The following is a 25,811-nucleotide window of genomic DNA, read 5'->3' on the forward strand; positions in this document are numbered from 1 at the left end:
GATGTTTTGGGTGTGGAAAGCAAGGACATTTTAAAAGGGACTGTAAACAGGTCATTCCTAGAAGCAATGTTTCTTCAAGGAACAATGGCAACAGAATGCCCCTTCCTTCTGGAGTATGCAGAAGGTGTGGTAAGGGAAAACACTGGACCAACGAATGTAGATCAACAAAGGACAGACAGGGTAATCCTTTGCCTCAGTTTTCGGGAAACTCCCAGAGGGGCCTCATGCAGGCCCCCATAGCAAAACCAGTTCAAACCTTTCCTGCAGCTGTAGAGGAAATCCCTGCTCTGAGTGATTAAATAACCAAATGACTATTGGAATAAATCATGCTGGCCAGGATGATGAAAAAGAGAGAATAGAAAATTCAGGAGAAAACATAAAGAAAATTTTTTGGCAAACTTCTATTAATGAACAAAGACCAAAATTAACGATAAAAATAAATGGTGTTTTGTTGTCTGGTCTGGTAGACACAGGTGCGGACGTTACCATAATTGCACCAGAATTTTGGCATCCAGCTTGGCCTCTTCAAGAGGTAAACGTTCAACTGTTAGGAATTGGGACATTATCTCAGGTAAAACAGAGTGCAAGATGGCTGGAATGTATAGGTCCAGAAGGACAGAGAGGAAAATTAAAACCATATGTGGCTAACATAGCTATGAACCTGTGGGGTCGAGACTTGTTGCAACAATGGAATACTCAGATTAAAATCCCTCCAATCTCAGAAACAAATCATAAACTAGCACATGTTTCTGAGAGAAATATTAGAAGGCATTATTTTGAGTGGTCACCAGCCATCCATATTATACAAGAACAGGGCACAACAACTGATAATCCTCCAAAAATACCAACAGCTCTACCTTTAAAATGGTTAACAGACAAGCCTGTATGGGTTCAGCAATGGCCTTTAACAACAGAGAAACTCCAGGCTTTAGAAGAACTGGTAGAAGAACAGCTAAATGCTCAGCATATTGAACAGTACCAGCCCTTGGAATTCTCCTGTATTTGTTATTAAAAAGAAATCTGGTAAATGGAGAATGGTAACAGACCTTAGAGCAATTAACAAAGTAATTCAGCCAATGGGCTCTCTACAATCTGGAATTCCTTTGCCTACTCTGTTACCAAAAGGATGGCCTCTCATAGTTATTGATTTAAAAGACTGTTTCTTTTCAATACCCTTACAAGAAAAAGACAAAGAAAGATTTGCTTTCACAGTGCCTACTTATAATAATTCTCAACCGGTTAAAAGATTTCAATGGAGGGTCCTCCCACAGGGAATGTTAAATAGCCCAACTCTGTGTCAATATTTTGTACAACAGCCATTGGAAGTGATACGTAAAAAATTTCCTAAATCTATAATTTATCATTATATGGATGATATTTTACTAGCTGACTCAAATGCAGATACTTTAGAAAGAATGTTTGAAGAAGTAAAGAAAATTTTGCCTTGCTGGGGATTACAAATTGCTCCTGAAAAAATACAAAGAGGGGATTCTATTAATTATTTAGGATATAAAATAGAGCTACAAAAAATTAGACCCCAAAAGGTGCAAATTAGGAGAGAGAGACTACAGACTCTTAATGACTTTCAAAGATTATTTGGAGATATTTCTCATCTACGAACTATTGTTGGGGTAAAAAATGATGAACTGACTAATTTGTTCAAAACCTTAAAGGTGACAAGGACTTAAATAGTCCAAGAGAATTATCACCTGAAGCTGAGAAAGAATTGGCCTTGGTAGAAAAGAAAGTACATGAAGGGCACGTGGATCGTATTGATCCAAAGCTGGATTGCATTTTGGTTATTTTACCTTCTAGGCATTCCCCTACTGGAATATTAATACAGAGGGAAGATATTATATTGGAATGGATATTTTTACCAAATAAACCAAATAAAAAATTAAAAACTTATGGGGAAAAAATCTCTGACTTGATTTGGAAAGGAAAATTGAGACTTTGTCAATTAGCAGGAATAGACCCAGCAGAAATTGTCGTACCTTTAACTAAGGAGGACATTGAAAAATTATGGACAGAAAGTGAACCTTGGCAAAGAGCTTGCAGTAATTTTTTGGGAGAAATTAACAGCAAATATCCCAAAAGCAACAGAATTGATTTTATAAAGAGAGCTGATTGGATCTTGCCTCGAATTGTACGGCAAAAACCCATATCTGGAGTTTGTACATTTTATACAGATGCCAACAAACAAGGAAAGGCAGGTTACAAATCAGAAAATTTAAGTAAAGTGGTACAAAGTCCTTATAATTCAGTGCAGAAATCAGAATTGTATGCTATTCTGTTGGTATTAATGGATTTTTCAGAACCTCTCAACATAGTAACTGACTCTCAGTATGCTGAAAGAGTGGTATTACATATTGAGACTGCAGAATTTATCCCTGATGCTTCAGAATTAACTTCACTATTTATTCAATTACAAGATACAATCAGGAAAAGGAGTCATCCTTTATATATAACTCACATCCGATCTCATACTGGTCTGCCAGGCCCTTTAGCACAAGGCAATGATGAGATTGATAAATTATTGATAGGAAATGTGCTGGAGGCCTCAGAATTTCATAAAAAACATCATGTCAATAGTAAAGGTTTAAAAAAGGATTTTTCCATAACCTGGCAACAAGCCAAAGAAATAGTAAAGAAATGTCCTACTTGTTCCTTCTATAATCAAACGCCATTACCAGCAGGATGTAACCCAAAAGGTACTCAGAGGAATGAAATCTGGCAGATGGATGTGTTTCACTTTGCAGAATTTGGAAAATTGAAATATGTACACCACACCATTGATACTTATTCAGGTTTTCAATGGGCAACTGCTTTGAGTTCTGAAAAAGCTGATTCTGTAATCACTCATTTGCTAGAAGTTATGGCCATCATGGGTATACCTGCACAAATCAAAACTGACAATGCTCTATCATATGTCTCTGTTAAAATGAAACAGTGTTTTGCTTATTACAATATAAAGCATATTACAGGTATACCACATAATCCTACAGGTCAAGCAGTTATAGAGAGATCAAACAGAACTCTAAAGGATATGCTAAATAAACAGAAAGGAGTAACAAAAACCCCCAGAAATAGACTGCATAATGCTCTATTAACTTTGAATTTTCTGAATGCCAATGAGAAAGGAACAACAGCTGCAGAGAGACATTGGGTAATAGAAAAAACTACAGAATTAAATCAGCCTATATACTTTAAGGATGTGCTGACCTCAGAATGGAAACCAGGGTATGTATTACGTTGGGGACGAGGTTTTGCTTTTGTTTCTACAGGAGAAGATAAGCTGTGGGTACCATCAAAATTGATAAAGGTTCGATTTGAACAAGAGAAACCTCTTAATTAGAGGAGATGATAGTTCATCAACCAGCATGAACATCCAATTTAAACTAACTTGTACAGTAACACATGCCTTTTCATTTAATCAGATAATAACTTGCCAAAAGGGAACATCCCCAAAGTTAGTCTTGGGGAAAGGTTTTTGTTTTTGTCTTTTAGGAGAATGATGGTTAAGGAATCTGAAGAACACAAGACAAATGAGACAACTGAAGAAAAGGGACAAATCATCTATCCCAGGAAACAAAGTGAAACGGCGTATGGGTATATATAATCTAAAAAAAAAAATTTATGTCTTCTTAAATGTTTGTTTCTGCTTTTCTCTAAAGATTTAACACTATTGGTTTTCTAATAGTCCCCGTTCAATTAATATTTAAAGCTGACTTTGGAGTTGGAGAATGGCTCTCTCCTTCTTTAAACTCAAGCATGTTGTTAAAAGGAAAATGCAAACTCCCTGTATCATGCCAGAAAGAGCCATTTTCTGCTATGGGACAGGACAAAAGCAAAATTAATTAAGGGACTCTTCTATTACTAATCTCAACTCTTTGATTCTATTCTGATTCTTTAAACTTTTCTTAAAGTATAAATTTTATATCAAAATTTACAAGATTAATATATACATATACATTTTAAACTTTGTTAAGATATGAATGGTCATATAGAGTACTAACTAATTCTAGAAAAAAGGCTTCAATTAGCTGCATATATATGTCTTTGTGTTCGAGTCTCTTATCAGTTTTCTGCAGGAAATCATGGCCAGGCCTAACATCAACTGAAGTCTCCAGGAAGAAGATGGGGTCCCACAACAACAACAATTCCACGTGGACAATAATAATATCACTGAACTGACAAACATCATCTATAGATCAGCTTTGAACTACAAGGTGCTCAGAGCAATTTTGAGATGACTAGCTGAGATGATCCAGTCTCAAAGACTACTTGAATAAGGACTTGAGATAAACCCTGAACTTTGACTTTATACATAGACTGGATAATAATGAAGGATATAGTTATCTTTCCTAGAATTTGACAATTAACCTAAAAAATTTTCTTTCAGGATAAAGATAACTTCGCCCATACCCAGCAGGAAGCAATTTTAAGAATATGACACCCACATTGCCAAAGAAGTGGTGTGGGGCGGGTGGTTTTTTGGTTCTTTTAATGGGTTTTGGGTCTGGGATAATTTTCATTATTTAGGGGGGTAGGTTACAAGTTGTCAAGGGTTAGGAAAAAGGCTAAGCAAAGGAGATTAGATTTAAGGTTCTTGTTTAAAAAAAAAAGAAAGAAAGAAAGAAAGAAAGAAAGAAAAGAAAAGAAAAAGACAATTACTAGTTTTAAATACTTTACATTATTACCAACTATTAGGATATAAAGAAATGAAAGTTAGTAGTTAGATATTACAATAGAAATTGTAGTCATATTAGATATGTTTTAAAAATTGAGCAGATGTATTTTAGACAGGTCATCTTCAAACCCTTCAGAGATCTACAGAATATGGCATTTAAAATGTTTTAATAACTTAGAAATTTTTCTTTTTTGAGACATGTCGGCTCCTGGCAGTACCAATCTACTTCAGAGAAAATATGGGCATTGAAGAAACTGCATATGGAGTTAATTTTCATTGTGGCAAAAGTTAGCCACTGGACAACAAAGTATCCTCGAATCAACAGGAAAAAATGGACAGACAGAACACGAAACAAAGGACTACTGATTCCTGTCAAAACAAGTGTGGTTATGGCTTTATCAGAAGGCATCTTCTGAGGCCAGGACAATATGGCACCATCCCTGAAGTGGCCTTCACAATCTGGAAAAGGTACAGTACCCTTTTCATAGAAGGCAGCTGAACAGGCAGTGGGCCGATGGCTTCTGTTGTGCAATGGAACAGCAACTGAAAGCTCACGCCTCTCAATAGTAGACTGGCATTTAATAGAGGGATGTGGAGAAGAAGGGGATGCTGAGATGAAGCCATATATACACAGCCAAGAAGAATGGGCAGCTGAATTCAAAAACCATCAACAATTTCCAGAATTTAAAATCCTGAATCATGACATGACACTAGTGGAATTCAGGTGTTTCTGGTACATGGACTGCTCTCACCCAATGTGAGGTTGAACTGTTGACCTTGTGTACAACCTACTTCACAAATGAGTCTGTCAGATACGATAAGCCTATAGGCTGAAGATGATGCCCCAACACTGCTGAGAAACCTCAGGTGACTGTCCAGGCAGCTGGCTGTTTCTGTCAACTCACAAAATTTTTGGAAGTTGCTTTTGTGCACTTCCTGTTTTTATTTTTGTTAGCTAATATTATTTCCTTCTTGGGTCTCTGAGGGAGTTGAAGATTAGTTAGTTATAGTGGAAGATTAATTAGGATAGAAAGTGAGTTAGATACATTTTGGACTTACTAAAATAGGATAGATAAGGGAATTATTTTCTCTGATTTGTCAAATACAAATGGACTAGACATCGTTTAGGTATTTGTTACTTGTATATATTGTATATAATTATTGTACTTTTGTATATAGTTTTTCTTTTGTTAGTTATAACCTTTTGCCTTTTTTCTTTTTATTAAAATAGAAAAGGGGAAATATGGTGATATTTTATTTGTACTGAAATGTAATTTTAATTTTATGTTAATAAATAAAGTTGCCCTGGGGTCAGAGCTATTAGAGCCATAGCAAGAGCATGGTGGTTAGAAGAGCTAGGTAGATTTCTGTGTGTTCAGGGATACAGCCAGTATTGGAGACATACGCCTTTAAGACCTGGAGGGCGGTACTTACAGGCAGTGATGAGGCAGTCATGTGGTTGGGTTTACAACCAATGAGAAGGCAGAACAGAAAGACTATTTAAACACAGACAAACAGGAAGTAGCTCTCTCGGGGAAGTTAGGAGCACTGCAGGAGGTAAGATTTTATCTCTGAGCTCTGACCTCTCGGCTTTCTTTTACATTGGCTCTGTATTTCTTATTTTAATAAGACGATTGGTTACATCTACACCTGTCCATTTCTGAATGGAGATGGAGGAGGAATGGGTGGATGGGAAGAGGGGGGTAGGAAGGAATTGGGGGGAACAGGAGGAGAGGAGGAGGGAAAACTGTGGTCGGTATGCAAAATAAAGAAAAAATGTTAATTAAAAAAAAAGAGAGAGGGATGCCTGCTCCCTACCGCAAATCACCCGCTTTCCTGCTCATGCCTGCCCCTTGGAGAAGCTGGCTTTCTTGTTACTGTGGTTCTTTTAGACAGCCAGAGTTCATTGGATTCCTTCCTTTATCCACTCATTGTCCATTTCCTGCTACCAGTGTGACACTAACCGAGGCATGATCGATGGGATGGCTAAAGAGTGTTACAGGAGCCTGAAGAGCAGCCAGGGCCAGGGCTGACTTGGGCTCTGGCTCCATGTGAGCCCAAGGAGGGCCTGCCATGGTCCTCGATCCTAGTGTTAACATAGCAGCTAAAGCCAGAGTCCGGGGTTACCCCCAGATGATCCCCTTTCCCCCAACATCTCCCCAGGCCCAGGCCACACTTACGCACAGGCTCTCGGTAACTTTTCTCTCCAAGGAGTCCATCTGCAGGGTTGAGGGACAGATGCAAGGTTCAGAGTTAGGTGGTCCTTTGCGGGCCGCCTTGGCCAGCTGTGTCCTGCTGGGAGCTCCTCACACGGCTGCCTCCCACCCTTTCTCAGAGCAATGTGCCCCTTGCCCCAGTTGTATGTGAAGGAGAGCCCTGGTCTATAGCATCCGGCCCATGCCCGATGGAAGGCTTGACTTCTAGCACTCTTTGCCCAGCATGGTGCCAAGTGGCACTCCATGGTGGGGTGTGCTGAGTGGGAGGTGGGCTACTGGAGAAACAGCATCCTGGGTGGACTTTCTCCAAGCCCCAGGATGGAGCAGGGCTACTTTGTCTCTTTGGTTTTTCCCGTGTTTTCCGGTTGTACAAAAGTTACAGTCATTCTGTGTGAGCTTCTGGGCAAACACTAGCACGTCTTGATGTGAGTGAATACATATACGGAGGTATGTGTCTATCACAGGTGCAGTATGCAGAATTGCTGCATGGCTTTAATCTTAGGTGCTAGGTGCCATACCCTAACTCTCAAGACTTGGAGGGTAGGTATTAATATTAGCACCCATGGCTAAAGAAACAGAGGTTTGCAGAGGTTCAGGAACTTGCCGGCTGTAACAACCGAGTAAAGGGGTAAGGCTTGGGTTGCAGTCAGCAGCTCAGGGCCTTCCTCCTGCCCAGTGCTGTCCAGCTGTCTGGTGTGACAACCAGCTTGGGGCTCTTCTGCCTTTGTCTGTGGCCTCTCCTGCCTCGACCCTGTACTCACCCATCCAACATCCCAGGATTGTAGAGAAGATGCGTTTCTTGCTGACTTCATCCATCTCAATGAAAGACAAGTAGTTGAAGTGGCGTGTCAGCCTTGGAGTGATAGCGTTCCTGCCTCCCCCTGGGGGACCCATGGCACAGACAAAGTTGATGTCCACCAGGTTCTTAAAGGCTCCTGAGTGGGAGTAGGAAGTCAGTTAAGGGTCCACTCAGAATGACATGACTTCTGTGGGCCCCTGGCCCATGATAAGAATGTCTGTTAAAACTGGAATTTATGGTGCTAGGGAGATGGCTCAGAGGATTTGCATGCCCAGTACCCACATAAAAGCCAGGGCGTCTGCGATCCTAGTGACTCAGGAGGTAGAGACAGGGGTAGACTGGCTAGCTAGGCATGCTGAGTCAGCAAGTTCTGGGTTCGGCGAGAGACCCTGCCTCAGTGAAGTCGACAGTGATCAACACGCTCAACACGACACACACACACACACACACACACACACACACACACACACACACACACGCTCGTGCAAACACACGTACATATCTGCATCCAAAAATGTGATTTACAGCAGTACTGATACAGAGAGAACGTTTTTCACAGGCACTGAAACTTTTCTTTGACCTAAGTTCATTCCCTCCAGTTTTCGGAGGAATTAAACTATTTTTTGTGGACCCCTAAAGCGGTCTTTGCCCTGTGCCCACGGCGCTTGTCACCCAGCACCTGCGGCCACTCCCTGCCACCCCAGGGCAGCACGCACCGATGATCTTCCGGTCGTACCAGCCACCGTGGTCCATCCACTGGCGCAAGAGCTCTATGGGCGGCTGTGCCCCGTATGTCTCCAGGGCTGGCATGTTCAGGTCGTCGATGAAGAAGATGAAGTTGCGCCCTAGGGGTGGCCCGAATACGCCCTTTCGCCTGTGGGAGGGCGGGGGCTGTGTTAGCCCAGCACCCATGGGCACCTGGTCCTCTGAGAAGCTAAGGGTCAGCTGAATGGGACCTCACTAAATTTTAGCCTTCTCTAAATGGCTAAACCTCGTGCCCAGCCTTCTGTCTTGGGACATTTGGGACAAGCTGACCTGTATCTGAGGTATTTAAGAAGAGCCCTACTTTTCAGAAAGGTGGATAATAGCCATCTCTGAGGCAGCCCACAGCCCTGCCTTAGCGGCCGGTAAAAGCCCCGCAGAAAGACTAGGAGGATCCTGAAAGAGGCAAGGAGAGCTCTGAAAGGAAACCTAGGTCCCCTAGTGGGTTTTCTGGCTTCCGCTGCGTCATTTCAGGCAAAGCCAGGATCATAACTTGGTGGGGCGAGGTGAGCAGCTGGTTCGGTAAGGTTGGGGACATTGTGACTGAGGAAGGAGCCAAAGGTGTCCTGCCTCTTGTCCAGCTTGCTGTCAATGAGGTCCTGGGTCTGGTTGGCTGAAGTGCGGGCTGAGAAGGTGAGGAAGTGGCTGATATATTCCAGCGGCAGGTTCCGGAGAAGTTTGTTGGAGACGGTGAGCGTCTTCCCTGTGCCTGTCGGCCCAATGCACAGCACCTGGGAGAACGGCAATCAGGAAGGCGGGGCACATGCAGGGCTGGTGCAGAGGGAGCTACCGACTTGTTGGCGTGGAAGACCAGCCATGTCCTAACCCGAGCCTTGGGTTGGGCGGGGACAGGCATGATGAGGGCACTTACAGGCTTGTTATTGGTGATCAGCATGCCCAGCAGGTAGGACATCTGCATGGTGTCCATGGTGGGCACAATGATGTTGCAGTAGTTGGTGTCTGGCATCATGGTGAAGGGGGTCGAGGAGTCCATCCACTTTACCCAGGCAACCTGGAACCACATCTGGGTCAGGGTGGGTCTGAAATCCCTTCCCATTCCTCTCCTGGCCTGAGGATGGGGTACTGTTCTGCTGGGTCTTGGCAAGGACGTCTTGGGGAAGGACTACTTCTGACAGAGACAGGAACTCCTGTGGTCTGCTCTTTGCATGGGATGGAAGGCGCCCAACACAAACCACCAGGAGTGGGGGTTCTCTGAACACAGCTGAGCAGGTGGGGGCTCCCTGACTGCAGCTGCTGAGTGGTGGCATTCCTACACACAGTCAGTCCCTAGGTCTTGGCAGGAAGGTGCTCTGGGAATTGAATAACCCAGGAAGGCAAAGGTGCTCACTGTTTATTTTAGGCTGATCAAGGAGTGGGGACACCAGAGCCCAGGGCACCGACAGTGGAATGTGGAGAGGCCACCTCACACTGTCTCCTTGCTGTCCCTGCCCCACGAGTTCCCTTACCCAGGGCCCTTGCGAAACTTCTTTGATGAAGGGCTCCCTTTGGCCAAACCAACATGTCCCATGGTGGTAGTTCTGACTCTTAGACCCAAATGTACCCTGAAGTTCCACAGCAAGACTCTACATAGTGACTTCCTGTCACCTCCTCTGGGGCTCAGGGGGCCTGGCCCTGGAATAAATGTGGACCCAGAAGCTCTACTGGCTGACAGCTAAGATGGACACACTAAAGAGGGTACCAGGCATGCTCCTGGGCCCTTAGGGAGCTTGGTTCCGGGGAACATGGGGACTGCTGACTAGAAAAGAGGACCAGTCTTTGGATTCATCATCAATGCAGAAGAAACATGTGTCTGGGAAGTGGGCACTCTGAAGCCTCCAAACTCCATGCCCAAGGTCAGCTCTACCACTGACTAGCTGATGGTGACTGTTTCAATTCCCATGCCTATACAGTGGACACAACAGTAAACAGCTGGTAGACTGTAAAGCTCCGGGTGGTGACAGAAACAGCCAACAGCCTCAGACCTGGTGGCTGTCAATGTGGCCTTCTCTAAGTGGCCATTATTCATCGAGGGCGTGGGGCTCTGCCCTCCCTCAGTCCTGGGCAAGCCCATGGTCACCTGTTTGCCCTCCTCCTCTTCATCCTCCTCATCCTCAGTGCTGCTGATCCCAGCATCATCCAGTCTGTAATCGAACACCAGCCCGTCTTCTGGGAAATGTAGTTTCACCTGTCAGGACCCAGGGAAGCAGCCTCGTGAGCCCCGGCGGCGTGCGGCCGGCCTGGCATTGGCCTGGAGGCCTGGCCTGGTCCTGCCACTTCTCACCTGTTCTAACACCATCTTCACCCTTAGCCACTGGCTGAAGTGGAGGCGGCTGGTGTAGTCCCCCGTGGCGCCTACACTCCAGACCAGAGAGAAGATGAACCAGGGTTCTATCAGCTCTGGGATATGACTCAGCTTTTCAGAGGGTATCTTTTTGATGCCCTGGGGACAAAGGGAACAGCGTTAGGCTATGCCGGTGGCAGTAGTGGGAAGCCTAAGTGGGCACATCATGTAGTTTATTTCCCTACAGCGCATTGGATGGGGTGGGCTCATGAGCTGTGGGGAGTCAGTCCAGTTCCTCTAGGAAGCTGGAGGTGGGATTCACAGGCTCTTTGCAGCCAAGCTGGGAGGACAGAGGGCAAGGGGGACCAGGCCTGCAGCCCTACATTTTGGGCTGTACCTCTCTGGGGAGGAAAGGCTGGAAGAAGCACTCAAGGAGCCTCAGGAGACTCATGGTCAGGTTGCTGTTGGTTGAGGCAATCACTTCCTTCACTGTGGATCGAATGAAGGAGATGGAACTCTGTTGGGAAGAAGCATCAGGCTCTCATGGCTGGTGGTGACGATACCCCCCGACCCTTTTGGCTGGGTAGCCTCACCTACCTCCAGGAACTTGACGAAGAGGTTATGGAAATGTTCCTCATGGGACTTCATTATGGAAGGGAGACGTTTTAGCCAGCACTCAACGAATGGCATGAGCCCTAGGATGCTGGGCTCCAGGTACACCATTCCACAACGGGATACTGTGGCCGGTGAGGCCACTGCCAGGTCCTGCACTTCGAACATCATGGTCATTGCCTGGTGCCAAGATACAACATGTAAGTGGGCCAGCTACCCACCCCCAAGTGGGTAGCTGTCTGCCCATCCTGCCAGGAGGCTCTGTGGGCAGTTGTGGGGCGGAGCAGGGCTGGGGTGAGGTGCAGTGATGCCTGGATCATCATCCGAGAATGTGGCCATCCACAGAGCCCTGGGGGAGAGCCGAAGTTGGGGAGTCCTGAACTTTCTGGCCAGTGTGGCGCTCCTAGAGGCCTGGGAAACCTGATAGGACACATGAGCTCTGCTTCAGAGCGCCAGCCACGCACACAGGCTCACATGAACTGCCACAGGTCCTCAGGAGTCTAGTGAAGTATGCACTCTGAAATGCTCTCATACCCAGGCCGTAACTGGCTTTCTCAAGAGCTGAGCTACACAGAACAAGCAGGTCCCTGTGGCCAGGTTTGTGCCACTGAGTCCCCATCCCCTTAACACATTGCTAGAACTGAGTTAATACATAGAGCAAGAATGGGCAGACATGGCCCAAAGTGGAGTGGACCTGGGAGGCGTGAGGCAGCGGTCACGGCCCTAGGCTTGGAACACCATAGGAAGAAGGTCTTCTGAAAGGTAGCCGCACAGGACATGGCTTAGAGGAGGGGCCCTGGGGGCCGGGCCAGCGATCCTGCCTTCCAGGCTCCTCAGTGAAGTGGGGGGTAGAGCGGCATGAGGCCTGGCCACCATGGTGTAACTGCGGAGGAGACTGGGTGGGTAGGCATGCAGCACACCTCTGTGAGTTTGATGATCTCCCCGGAGCTGAGGCACAGCTTTTTGTTATCGTCCAGCACTGTGTTCATGTTCTCTATCCAGACGGCATCCACTGGCCCGTCAAACATGTACCATTTCTTGTTGGTGTCAGCAGCAATGGCCCCGGCCCGGATGAGGGAGGAGAAAATCCCGTCTGTCCTGTAACCACCAGGGAGGAAAGAGCTGTAGGTGCCAGGAACACAGGGTGTAGGCACAAACGGCCCCCAGGGAAACCTGGTTACCCAGCTGACTCCTATCTTTTATTAGCATACATTAATTACGTTTAATAACAGGTTTCATTATATTGTCTTCATACACTGATATAATGCAGTTTTTGTTGTGTTTGCCAAGTGGTTACTGAAGTATTGGCCAATTTTGAAAAACGAAACAAAACAAAACAAAACAGGTTTCTTACTTAAAATCATTAATTTATCTTCAAGAGATACATTCCGAGACCCTCCCACCCCGACTGTGGATATCCGAAACTGTGTGTAGTAAGTACATAATACTATGTACAAGCTGTTTTATCCTACATGTAAATCTATATGAGAAAGTTGATTTATAATTTAGGTATATTAACAAACAGAACAATTGTAACAGGATACTGTAATAAAAGTTTACACTATGGGGCCATAGTTAGTTAAAACAGGGTTTATTTAAATATAAGCAGTGAGACCATGAGTCAATGCGGTAACTGACTTCCATGGCTAACAGGTGCTGTTGGGGGAGTAGTGTATACAGCATGGACACACTGGACAAAGGACCAATTCATTTCTCATGGTGGGATGGAATGGCTCAGTACAAGATTTCTTCCCACTACTCAGAATGGTATACAATTTAAAATGCATGAATTTTGCATTTAATAGTTACAGATTGGGCTTGACCCCAGGTAAATGAATCTACAGAAAATGAAATGTCGGGTGGGGTGGGGTGGGGACTGCCAGGGTTCTCCTATATTTTGAATAAAAAAACTCTAAGGTCACATATAGATACAAATGTATTTACAAATTTATGACCTGTCTATTGATTTCTTTAACGGTATCTTTAATTTTTTTGTATATTACTTGCATATAATGTATTGAGATCATTGGTTCTCATCTTTTTTAACTCTACCATATCTGCACTCATTAAAAAAACACAATAGAAAAAAACGGAGGTTTTTAGTGTAACATGGTATAATGAGAACATTTTAAATCCCTCTCTGCTGAGTTCCCATGGAAGTCACGTTAAATGAAAGTAAATGGTGGTGTCCCAATGGGAGAGGCACCAGCAGAGGCAGAGGCACATTTAGTTCTGGAAGGTGAGAAGAGCTGGAGAAGGGCCCAGTTTTGTTTCGGAATCTAAGAAAGGCTCAGCTTCCAGAAGTTTCATATGCCAGGGAAAGTCTCTGCCTGGTTCCCGATAGTCTCCTAGGCTCCACATGCGCACTTCCCCATAAAGTCAGCAATTGTAACCAGCCTGCTAAGTCCGTTTAGACATGCCCTCACCCGACACACTTACCCACCTCAACACCTGTTTGGGTTCCCCATTCCCCTCCAGGTGAGGTCTGACCACTTGGCCCTCTTAGAAACCTTCTACCCACTGGTGTCCACCCGGCCCCACTGGCCTGTGCTGTGTTTGGAGTTGAGCACATTCTGCTCCTTACCCTGAGAACCTGCCCCAGCAGATCCTATACTTGTGGTCATGCTCCTGAACAAAGTCTTCGTTAACATGCTTGGAAAGATATAGTTAAATGACTTTTTTCTTCAATGGGACATTTTCCTGGGCTCACCCATGGACCCCACCACCGCTCCCATGAGTCTGGAGTAGGCATGGAAAGACCACTACACAGCAATGGGAAAAGCAAAGCAGGTCCGTACTGGAAAAGGAAGGTGACTCTCATTAGCGCCCACCACTTACTGGGCTCATGGCGCACCACCACTAAGAAGGTACTTCCAGCAGGAGAGGGGTGGCTTTGGAGAAATAGAATAGGGTTTTTTGTTTTGTTTTTGTTGCTGTTGTTTGTGTTGTTGTTCATGTGTTAGGTTCCTTTCCTTGCCACGGTCACACTGCCATTATTGTCATCACAGTGCAAACGATGTAACAGAGGAAAGTCACCGGGAGGAAGTGGAGTGCTGGCTATTATAACCCCAGGCTTTCTGCTCCAATTCCCAACTGCCGCTGCAGGCAGCCCGAGAGTGCAGTCTGCAGCAACTCCGGGGCCACTCACCACTCATGGGTGAGCAGGTCAAATTCCCCGTAGAGCTGGCCCATCGTGATGGACTTGGGGTTGAGCACGTAGTAGTTGACAGCTTCGTACACACCACCGCTGATGGATGGCTGCCCTTTCAGCATCGTCATGGCGGTGGCCAGGACTCTGTAACACTGCGGAGGGAGTCACCGCCAGAGAGTGAAACCTCCTGGCTTCTCAGAGGGCAGGGGTGGATGCAGCGGGCTGGGGGCTACAGGAAGTGGGGAGCAGTGGGGTGCAGGTGCCCTTGTTGGAGGTGCACGACCCCCACCGCCACCCCCCAGGGCCCTGCGCTTGCTTCTGCTTACGTTACTCTTGCCAGAGCCCGTGGGCCCGACAAGCATGAGGCCGTGCCGTACCACCGTGGTCTCGTAAAGCTGGATGCACTTGATCAGGAAGCCTAGGGGACAGGGCGGGGGGACCTGGGTCAGAGGGTGGGGTTGAGTCATGTCCCTGTGGCTAGCTTGTGTGGCCTCAGGTGTGTCACATGGACCCCTGAGCCTCAGTGTCTTCATTTGCAAAGTGGGGAAGGGCAGTAACGCCTGTGCCATAGGCAGGGGCGGGGGACGCCCCTCGCACAGGGCCTGCAGGGCACGGAGCAGGACCTCCCTAGATGCCCGTCCACATTAGTGTCACCACCACTGCCCACCACTGTCTGGTTGGGGCAGCCATTATGGGCCTCAGAATGAACTTCTTTCCCGAAGCGACTGCCCAGTCTCCTGAGAGCAGCTGCCCGAGAAAGTGCTTTCCAGTGTGAGGCAGAATTCAAGGGTCAGAATCCCAGTCAGTCAGGAGCTTTGGGAAAGAGCACATTGCCTTGGCCTTAGGGGTTGGGGGTAGTTGTGGCTCTGTCAGGCTCAGGGGTCCCTGCCAAAGGGATGGGGTACAAAGAGTGAGGGAGGAGGAAGCTGACCCAAGGCTGTGGGGCAAGAGAAGAGCCCAGGGCTTGATTTAATAGGCTTGCTGGAGGAGGTGGCCAGGGGAGGGAGTGTTACGCTACACGTGGAACAGAAAGCCATGGGAAGCACCGAGGAAGGGGCCCCACAGGGCTGAGATGAGCAAATGAACTGATCAGGCCCTAGTGGAGGCCTGTGTGGTCAGACATGCCTTCCTTAGAGAGTCCCCGCCCCTAAGGACCTTCTGGGAGGTGCTGGGAGGAGAAGCGGAGCGGCTGTGCCTGTGGGGATCAAGAATGCCAGCTGTGCCGGGCGTTGGTGGTGCACGCCTTTAATCCCAGCACTCGGGAGGCAGAGGCAGGTGGATTTCTGTGAGTTTGAGGCCAGCCTGGGCTACCAAGTGAGTTCCAGGAAAGGCACCAAAACTACACAGAGAAACCCTGTCTCGAAAAACCAAAAAAAAAAAAAAGAATGCCAGCTGCATGGACATGTGGTGACCAGGCTGTGGTGTTCCCCTACACCAGCAGCCAAACTGGGGAGAGGACAGTCTCAACCAGTGGATGTCAGCTTGGCACAAGCTTGGGCCATTTGGCAAGAGGGAACCTCAACTGAGGAAAGTTCCCATCCTATTGGACTGTGCGCAAGTGTGTGGCATTTTCTTCACGACTGTGGGTGGTGCCACCCCTGTGTTGGTGGTCCTGGGTGCTATAAGAAAGCAGGCCGAGGCCAGGTGGGCAGTGGTGGCGCATGGCTATAATCCCAGCACTGTGGAGGTAGAGGCAGGTGGATCTCTGAGTTCAAGACCAGCTCTAGTCTACAGAGCGAGTTCCAGGACAGTCAGAGCTGCACAGAGAAACCCTGTCTCAAAAAAACAAAACAAACAAAAAGCAGCAAAAACCCAAACAAATGAACAAGGAGCAGGCGGAGCAAGCCATGGGAGCAAGCCAGTAAGCAGCACTCCTCCACGGCCTTCGCTTCCGTTTCTGCTTTCAGGTTCCTGCCTTGACTTCCTCCAGTGATGGAGTGTGACCTGAGAGTTATGTGACAAAATAAACCCTTTTCTCCTCAAATTGTTTTGGTCAGGTTGTTTTGTCACAGCAACAGAAACCCTAACTAAGACACTCAATAAACACTCATTGCTGCATGAAGCAAGGCTAGAGAGGGGACCTTGGGTTGGGGTGGCTGCTACCATGGGCAGAAGACCTTAACTGGTGGGTCTTGGTAAAGAAACATGCTGCCCATCACCTGGAGAGCACTAGTAAGGACAAGTCCAGGGGCACCTTGGTCAGTGGCGAGGGACCCTGGAGACAGCATTGCCCGGTCCCTGTCTCCAGCCCTGGATTCCAAGGTGGCTGGAGCCAGCACCTCCTCAGATTGGAACCCCATAGGTCTGTAGAAATCCTGGGGCCAGAGCTCACCCTCCACGTCCTTGAGGTTGCTCTTCTCACAGGCCTTGCGGATGGCGTGGTCCAGGATGCCATAGTCAGTCTCCTCCTCCTTGATGGTAGGAAACAGATCGGACACAATCCCTGCAAAGAGCTTGAGGTCTTCCTGCAGGAACTTGGGCACGTTCACGTCCCGGATGGCCCGAAGGCAGATCAGCTCCTGTAGTAGGGGCCGGCAAGGGCTTCAGGGTGGTGGGCTGGGGCTGCCCCTCCAGGGCGGGGACCCTCCTGAAGCCCTCTCCGTGGGAGCTCTGTGGCTAGAGCTCACCTCATTCATGGTGGGGTTTTCTCTCTTGAGGTTCCCAGCGGCTGAGATGACAGTCTTCACAGCTCTCATTCCAAAGTCATAGTGATCCTGTTGGCACCATGGGAAGAAGCTCGTGTGGGCGCTGTCCTTCTTGGTTCGGTCTTGTCAACACTGCCTCCGGCGTGGAACCTGGCCGTGCCTCATCACCCATCCTGTAGCTGAGATGTCCTTTTCCCCACAGGCCTGCACACTGTATCCCGGGCTAGGTGCCCCTTCTCCGGGACCTTGTACTTCATCCTCCCTACAACTCTCCGGCTTATAGGCATGCCTGTTCTGAATCTCTCCCTCACAGAAGGTGAATTTGGAATAGCTCTCGAGGTGGAAGTAGATGGCCACACTTCAGTCCGAGTCTGTGGAACTAACCGGGGGCCTTACCTGGGAGCTGAGCTGCTCAGAAGACAGCTTGAAGGTGGTGGTGATCTTCTTGGCCAGCACGTTGGCCTCATTGAAGCCAAAGGAGTAGAGGGAGATCTCGGCGATCATGGCGTAATCGGGGACCATCATGGCCACAGGTCGGAAGAGGGCCTGGACACACAACGTACACGTGAAAGGCAGACAGATCACAGCCCCAGCCCGGGACTTAGCCCATCCTCTGGACCGTCTGATCACAGCTGGGATTCTCTGGGCCACACCGGCACCCTGAGGCTTCCACCCTGCAGCGGCTGGGCCGCGCTTACCATTAGAAATAGTTGCTTGGTGTCGATGGACACCTTCTCCATGTAACTTCCAGGAGAGGGCCCCTCTCGCTGCCTGTCTTCCCATTTTCCTCACACACCCACCTCAGCAGCTTCTGCCAGATGCCCTGCGCCCTGCACCCACAGGAATCCCAGACTTCTCCCAGGCCCTGAGACAAGTCCAGGGCCTCCGCTCTGTAGCTGGGTGTGGTCCGATGGGTTCCCTGGACAGGAGTGCTGCCACAGGGAGTCGCAGTTCTTCGGCAGCTAGCTGTGCATTCTCAAACCAGAACCTGAGCATCCTAGAGTTCAGGCTAGAGCCCCCTCACCTTCCGACCACCCCGGGCCTCGACTTACCTTCAGGTTGTCAGGCAGCTCGGTGCGGCCGGCATAGCCTGGGTTCATGGTGATAAACACGGCACAGGATGGTACCAGGGGGATTTCAACACCCTCAAACACGAAGCGCTCCACCTGTATGTGAGGGGCAGGGGTTGGCCCACCAAGAGATTAAAGATGCCCAGACCTTCCTGTCCTTTAACTGGGCTCCTTCATGCCGTTGAGGTCAGCCAGGCTGGATTCCTGGTGCTGGGTTAGATCTCCCAGGATCTATCCTAAGCACCTTAGGTCTCAATGATCTCCCATGGGCTACCAGGACCTGGCTCCAGTTCCTCAGAGGTTTCCACACAGTTGCTGCTTCCCTACATCCACTATTCACAGTTCTGACTGGACCCTTAAGATTTACTCAAACTCAGCCCTGAAGAGAACCTAGGGCTCTACTTCAAGTGGGGTGCATCAGCTTTTCAGCGCTTGTCCCTTGGTCAAGATCCTTGGCTACCCTGAACAAGGCGGGTGAGAGGACCGATGCCCTGGGCTTTCCATAAGAGCTAGGGTGTAGGACAGGACTCCCTTTACCTGAGGTAAGGCCTGAGGGCAGGATGTGTGGTTTGGAATTGACTATAACATCCTTTTAGACATGGCACTCGGGGTGGTGGGGGCAGTGCCATCCCTCTAGGGTGCCCCAGGCTCACCCGCTGCTGCTGTGCCTTCTGGATGGTGGTGATCTGCTGAGCCACCACAGACAGCACCTCGATGTCAATCCGATTAAACTCGTCGAAGCAGGCCCAGGCCCCGGCGCTAGGCAAAACAAGGCATTGGGGTGGGGCGCGCACTCAGCGCACACTTGGTACCTCCTCCCAACAACCCTCTGGCCTCCCTGGGGAGGAAGTGCTCCACCCCTAGCCCACTGAGCTGGGCCTTTGACGTCTGCCACTCCTCTCTGTCCCCGGGAGTCGCCTCTTAGCCAGTGTTCTCCCCTGCTTCTTTCTCCCTGTGCCGGCTCACACCCACTCTCACCTGGCCAGACCCTTGAAGAACTTGCCCATGGCCATGAAGTCGAGCTGGTCAGAGCAGTTGAACACAACTGTCTGTATGGCCAAGGCCTTTCCCAGGTCTTTCGTGGTCTCGGTCTTCCCTGTGCCGGCTGGGCCCGCTGGCGCACCTCCAAACTTGAGGTGCAAGGCTCCAGTCAGGGTCAGATAGCACCTGTGGGAGAGAAAGGAGGTGGGCATGGGCCCCAGCCATCCCGGGCGCTCCTCTTCCTGGGGTGTTCCACAGACTCGAGGCACTCCCCCCCACCCCCCCAGGACCCTGAGGATCAGCAGCTCTTCCTCCTCCCCCCTCCTCTCAGGACCAGGTATGCCAGCCCCGCCCGACGGCCAGGGTCAGGACGGGAGCCTGGGGCTGGGTACCGGGGTAGTCTCTCCTGCCCCATTTCTGCGCCTTGCTGAGCTTTGTTTAGACCCCCCCCCCCGGGCGGGCTGGCTGACCTAAAGCTACCCATTTCCCTTACTCAAAAGCCAGCTGGGGAGGGCCTTCACCTGTCAGTGAGGGGAGTGATCACCAGCCTCCCACTGTTGCCTAGGTACTCGTAGCCATAGATGAACTCAGCGTTCACAGCACGGATGTACAGGTCATTATTTGTCCAGTAGTACCTAGCAATGCAGGGACACGGGTTTCTGGACATGGGGCCACAGGCCACTGGGTAGGTGTACAGTTAAAAAGAGGAGACCATTTTAGAGAAAAAAGACACAAAATATACCCTTATCCATCTTTTTTCTGCTTTGAGGCCAGGGACAAGTGCTGTGGGATGGTCTGTATGTCAAATCTGTTGCTGTGGTTGGTCAATAAATAAAACACTGATTGGCCAGTGGCTAGGCAGGAAGTATAGGTGGGACTAACAGAGAAGGAGAATTGAGGGAACAGGAAGGGAAAGGGAGTCACTGCCAGCCGCCACCATGACAAGCCTCATGTGAAGACGCCGGTAAGCCACGAGCCACGTGGCAAGGTATAGATTTATGGAAATGGATTAATTTAAGCTATAAGAACAGTTAGCAAGAAGCCTGCCATGGCCATACAGTTTGTAAGCAATGTAAGTCTCTGTGTTTACTTGGTTGGGTCTGAGCGGCTGTGGGACTGGCGGGTGACAGAGGTTTGTCCTGACTCTGGGCAAGGCAGGAAAACTCTAGCTACAGACAAGCCTCGTGTGGATTGACAGTATCCCCACCCCTAGCCTCATCCATTCCGGCCCTGGGGTCACTCTCCATGACCCTCACCTGAGCTGTGAGATCCACTCGAAGTCATGGACACTGACAACATTCTCGACGATCAGCTTGCTCACCACATCCTTGGCGTGGACCTCAATCACAATGAGTGCCGAAAGTACTGCCCGCTGCATGCGGGACAGTTTCCCTCGAACCAGGGCCACCAGGTCACTGAGCTGAGGGCATGGGGAAATCACTGTAGAGACCTGAGCTCTGGAGGGAGCCCCTCATTCCTCGCACAGAGGGTGGGCTTCTGCTGGTCTGAGGTGGGAGGAGAGCGAGGACTGGGCCAGGGAAGAAGGAAGAGCACACAGAACACATGCATGGTACCCGCCTCGGTGGTGTGCGGCGCCATCGCTACGCTCAGGGCTGGGAATGGAGTCTGGAGTGTGGCGATAAGCACGGATCATGGATAGCCCACGGGACAGTACAGGAAAATCCTAGGGACTGCCTCACTGGCCGTTAGGAGAGGGGCACCTGCCCAGTCTCAGAGCTCTCTTTAGGGCCCCTCTTCTGGTGCTACAGAGTCTGATCTGCTCCTTGGACCTCACCTTTGGCCTCTTCCAGGCTTGATGCAGGCAAATGTTCCTAGGAGAACTGGGTGTGGGGTGTTGGGGTGTAGGGGGCACCAGTCTTCTTCACCCCTACCTGTTTGGAGAGCTGGGGGAAAAGCTTGCTGCTGGTGTTGCCAGCCTCAAGAGACTGGCCTACTTCCATTGTCCAGTACGTCTGGCAGCCAGCAATGGTCACCTGGCCCGGCCAGTTCAGAACCCACTCAGTTCTGAGCATCTGGAGAGACAACATGAGCAGACTGACTCAGGTGCTGCCAGCCCTGACCCTGTCCTCTTCCTCGCTCGAACGTTGTCTGTGCTTCAGCCGTTCGAGCTCTGGGTTCAAATGTTCCCTCAGAAAGATGGCAGCTATGACGCCCTGAGCCTCTTGAGGGCTGACAGGTGGCTGGGGATGGAGGCGGGCTGCCGGGAGAGGGGCGCTGAGGAGGGAGCGCACTGGAGGCGGCCGGCCGAGCAGGAAGGCTGTACTCACTGTGGGGTAGGCCTTGATGGCCCGCTCGATGATGTCACGCACACTGGCCTTCATGCTGCGCTCTACCTCCAGCAGCCAGTCCTCCACATTGTTGGAAGGGTAGATGGAGAAAGACAGTTCCACCTCCTCCCCCTCTGCTGAGTACATGTGTGTGATCTCCAGGTCCTCCTGGAACAGCAGCTAAGGGCGAACAGGGTGGGGTAGGAGCAGACGACTCTGGGGTGTCCGAGGGCTTGCCCTCAGCCCCAGGCTGACCTGGCCAGACCCCTGCCCCTTGCCCTGTGCAGGGCCACCCCCCAGGGTTAGCCTTCCCTGGACCTTCTGCAACAGCAGCTTGACAGGATGTGTCTAAGCCCCTGGGGAATGAGGCTAAGCTTGCCCTCTGCGCTTCCACCCCTCACGGGTCTCAGTATTCTGGAGGGCGGGAGCTGCTGGCTGAGTTAGGACCCCAGGGCTCCCAGGCTCAAGGGGAGGGGTGGGTTCTTTAGCTAACACCCGCTTCCTGCCAGCCCCGGGTATGCCTCTGAGGACCGGGGTCTCTTTTGCCCTCTCATCTCTAAGAGGGATGGGCGCGAGAGGAGAGGTGTCTCCCCCGGCGAGCACCCCAGTACTCAGGCCACGCCTCAGGCCCGGCTACACACCCGGGCGATGTTCTCGAAGCACTTCCGCAGGTGGGGCTGCACAGCCGTGGGGTCCTTGGTTTGTGACAAGATCTCCAGGAGTTCATCATCTGACAGGAAGTAGAATCTTCCAAGGGAACATTGGGGGTAAAGAAGGTCAGGTGGACCTGCCGGGCCCCGGCAGCCCCCAAACCACCGACATGGTGCTTCCTAGCTTGGAAGAGCAGCCGAGAGCCCACCATGGGGTCTTGGGCTGCGGTCCCTACCTGGGGAAGGCACTCCGCTTGGTCTCCAGGTACTCGCTGAGGCCCTTCTGTACCAGGTCCAGCAGTTTGTTGCAGTCCCTCAGGCTGTCCAGCAGCCTCTGGTCAGCACACACATTGATCACCTGCAGGAACCAGACCCAGCCAGGGAGAGAAAGTGGGAGTGAGTAGGGTGGTGTCAGCAGACAGTGCCCACGCCAGCCAGACACCGCCAGGGAGGGTGAGGGGCAGGAAATTGACGCCTGGTCTAAGGAGTGCCTCCATCAGCCCTGAGAAACCATTCTGTAGTCAAAAAAGAAGGGTAATAAGGCTAAGGAGTTGTCTTGCTGCAGGACTGGGCAGGATCTCTAAAACGCTAAAACCACTGTGTCTGAGGGGCATCTCCGGTACCAGGACTCCACTCCCAAGGACACATGCCACAACCAAAGCCTTCGGATTGGTCCTTCATCCTTATTTAGGGAGGGAAAAGACCAGGAAATCCCCAGCCATGTAATTAGGGTCCCTTGGGGGTCCTAGCAGCCTTCCCAGGCCCCTGGGGCTCACCTCCTGGTCTCCCCCCACCCCGCCCCATGGTTCACCTCCCGGTTTTCATAGGCGTTCTTCATGATCTTCCTCCAGATGCGCTCCATGGTTTGGTAGCGCTTGCTCTCCACGGGCAGCTGCCGGGTGATGTCCTCAGAGCTGAAGATGGGCTCCAGGTAGAGCCAGGCGCGCTGGCAGTTCAGCCATTCCTCTAGCACTTCCTGGGGAGGCAGGGCAGGGGAGGTACTGTCAGAGTTGGGGGCTCAGATAGGGTTTCGTGTCCATGATGGAGACATGTCACCCCATTAGAGTGCCGGGCAGAACACCCAGATCAGAGCCAGTGTCTACTGGGTAACTTTCCTTTCTGTCTCCCAGTTCCCCACCCGGGATTTACCTCGTCTTTACCCATCAGTGCAAAGTGATTCCTTCATCTCTGCTCAGGAGAGATGGTTGATTATCAGCACCATGGTTAGCTCTGTATCAGGCCCATGCCAGGCTTAAAACGGGCACCAAGAAGATGAGGGGAAGCGGGCATGGGCTCCCGTTCTTGAGGAATACACTAGTGGTCACTCTGCTCCTGGGTCGCTAAGGACCCCGTATGTGTGAAGCCTCTTTAAGGGGTGCTGAGCGAGGGCCTCACTGGGAATATCCTGTAGGCCGGTGTGGGTGAGTCGTGAGTTGCTTGTGCTAAGCTTTGGGGGAGATGGGAGGTGGGGCTGGGATTACAGGTGTGAGCACAGCAGAGGGGCCTGTGATCAATGCTGCGTGAATAATTCCCCTTCACCTGACTTCTGGCCTTCACTGGTATGTGTACAACACCCAAGAAGGACTGAAGGAGAAGGCTGTGGGACACACCTTCAGGCCTGCCCTCTAGGGCTCTGCTGCGGGCAGCCCCTGCCTCTGGTCTTGAAAGCTGGAGACAGCTATAGTCCTAAGCACCCTGACCTCTCTCTCCTCAAAGTATCACCAAAGGGGATGGGAATGGGAGGCTCAGGACAGGGTGGGAAAGAACACTGAGGCACCTGGGGGCCTCATAGTGTCCAACCCATAAAGTTCCAATGACTAGACTGTCCCAAGCTCAGGCAGCCACATTGTCTAAATTGAGGGCCACTCTTTCCGCAGCCTTGACCTCCTCTTTCAGTAGCTCTACCTCCTACGTGAGGGGCACCGTCCTGGCACCCTCCTCCACATGGAGGCTGGTCAGAGATCCGGGAGCTGGGGCAACGGGGGCCAAGTGACAGACCTAAATACAGTTAAGTGCCGCTTGGCGGACAGTGCTCCTTCGCAGGTGGGGGACAAAGGGAAGAAGGCCCACCTGGGTCAGCTTGAGTTTGGTCTCCCAGGAGTTGATGCGCTGCTCAAAGGGCTTCTTGTACGGGGAGAAGGACATGCTCTGCGTCATGACAATGTGGTCATCGAGCAGCTGGGAGGCTTCGTCTGGGCTCTTGAGGATGTAGGTGTCTGTCTCCTTGTAGGGCAACACGTTGAACAGGATGGATGACCATTCCTTCTCCATCTTGTCTAGTGCCTGGGGTAGGAAACCGTCAAGAGCTGTGTGCTTGGAAAGGACTGGCTGTTATGCCATCTGACCAGCACTGGGCAGGGACATCATGGACTCTGCCAGGCCCCACTGGCAGATACTCCCAGCTCGCCTAATCGGTAAGTTCCCAGTGGGCCTCTGTCAGAATCCGGAGCTGACTCAAGCTCATATGAGAGGCAGTTGGGTGCCAGTTAGCAGTGCGGTCTCTCCTAAAGAATGTGTTATTTTGGCCACTGCTGAGCCTCCCTGAGCCTTAAAGGTCTCTAATTAATTAATTTAATTAATTTTTAGCAGTGCGGAGGGTTAAACTCATGCATCAAGGCTGGCTACATCCTCAACTCCTGCACTCATCTGTCAAATGATAATGCTATCTATTGGCTCCTTGCTAGTCTTGAGAGGGAAACTGAGGATTGTAGCAACGGTGGCTATGATGCCAAGCACTTCAGCTACATCACTAACTTTTAGTAATATGTACCCTCACCCCAGGGATGGAGCCTGTTATCCTTCCAAGCGGCTGTCACTGCAAGAGCTAGAGACCAGCCTGTCCAGCAGGGGCCAGGTAGGATCAGGCCTGCCGGTGGTTGGGTACTCACCTGTTCAATAGCATACTCCTTGCCAGCCACCTCAGCCACCTTGCTGATGCTCTCAATATGGTCCTGAAGGTTCATCTCGAGGCAGCGGGCAAAGGTCAAGTTGGCCTTGGGCCTGACATTGATGTTGATCTCATTGGACAGTATCTCCCAGTGCCGGTTCCGCATACCAGGGTTGCGCAGGCCTTGGATCAGCGGGATGTAAGGCTTAAACTCTTCTATACGTGCTCGAATGTCCAAAGCCACATCCTGGCAGGCTGTGGGGTAAGCAGGAGGGCACGAAGGTTAGCCAGTCCAGGGAAGAGAGGTGACAGATAGGCGGGGTACCCAGGAAAGGGGCTGCCTATCCTGCTGTCTGACCATGTATTGGGCAGGGAAGAACAAACCCTGCCAAGCCCTGACTTTTGCATGGGCCCCACTGGCAAATATTCTCAGCTACCTGGGATGTCCTTGAACTGCTTCACACACTTATGCATGGTCTTAAAGGACTCAATGACATTCTTCTCTAGCTGCTCAGCATCAATGGCTGATAGGGGGTCATTCATCCAGCTCTCAGACCAGCGCAGCCAGTCTGAGGCTGTGGTCCAGAGGTCCAGGTAGGGTTGGAATTCCTTCACCATTCTTGAGAGCTTGTCGTACTACAGGGGCAGAAAGTGGGGCTGTCAGGATGCTCACAGGGTTCCCCCACACCACCTCTACACTGGCCAGGTCCTCTCTCCTCCTTTGTTCTTGGCTGCTAGCCCTGCTCTTGCCCCACGGACCCAGTCCAGACTTCCAGACT

General features: G+C 50.2%; 1 protein-coding gene across 1 annotated transcript in view; it reads right to left on the minus strand.

Annotated features, from left to right (window-relative positions):
• Positions 1–25,811, minus strand: part of Dnah1 (dynein axonemal heavy chain 1) — a 71,079-nt gene that overhangs the window by 22,791 nt on the left and 22,477 nt on the right. The window contains exons 20-47 of the mRNA XM_042284560.2: positions 25,470–25,668; positions 25,034–25,287; positions 24,216–24,428; positions 22,957–23,121; positions 22,382–22,503; positions 22,137–22,242; positions 21,496–21,675; positions 21,100–21,240; positions 20,464–20,627; positions 19,729–19,842; positions 19,205–19,393; positions 18,880–18,985; positions 18,209–18,322; positions 17,553–17,702; positions 17,139–17,225; positions 16,844–17,030; positions 14,838–14,929; positions 14,509–14,663; positions 12,281–12,458; positions 11,346–11,540; positions 11,146–11,265; positions 10,749–10,907; positions 10,545–10,652; positions 9,339–9,479; positions 9,038–9,198; positions 8,422–8,579; positions 7,668–7,841; positions 6,871–6,909 (exon numbers count right to left, since the gene is read on the minus strand). Coding sequence (XP_042140494.1) covers positions 6,871–6,909; positions 7,668–7,841; positions 8,422–8,579; positions 9,038–9,198; positions 9,339–9,479; positions 10,545–10,652; positions 10,749–10,907; positions 11,146–11,265; positions 11,346–11,540; positions 12,281–12,458; positions 14,509–14,663; positions 14,838–14,929; positions 16,844–17,030; positions 17,139–17,225; positions 17,553–17,702; positions 18,209–18,322; positions 18,880–18,985; positions 19,205–19,393; positions 19,729–19,842; positions 20,464–20,627; positions 21,100–21,240; positions 21,496–21,675; positions 22,137–22,242; positions 22,382–22,503; positions 22,957–23,121; positions 24,216–24,428; positions 25,034–25,287; positions 25,470–25,668 — 4,171 coding nt within the window. The remainder of the gene's footprint in view (positions 1–6,870; positions 6,910–7,667; positions 7,842–8,421; positions 8,580–9,037; positions 9,199–9,338; positions 9,480–10,544; positions 10,653–10,748; positions 10,908–11,145; positions 11,266–11,345; positions 11,541–12,280; positions 12,459–14,508; positions 14,664–14,837; positions 14,930–16,843; positions 17,031–17,138; positions 17,226–17,552; positions 17,703–18,208; positions 18,323–18,879; positions 18,986–19,204; positions 19,394–19,728; positions 19,843–20,463; positions 20,628–21,099; positions 21,241–21,495; positions 21,676–22,136; positions 22,243–22,381; positions 22,504–22,956; positions 23,122–24,215; positions 24,429–25,033; positions 25,288–25,469; positions 25,669–25,811) is intronic.

Source organism: Peromyscus maniculatus, chromosome 9 (assembly GCF_049852395.1).
Source record: "Peromyscus maniculatus bairdii isolate BWxNUB_F1_BW_parent chromosome 9, HU_Pman_BW_mat_3.1, whole genome shotgun sequence".
NCBI lineage: Eukaryota > Metazoa > Chordata > Mammalia > Rodentia > Cricetidae > Peromyscus > Peromyscus maniculatus.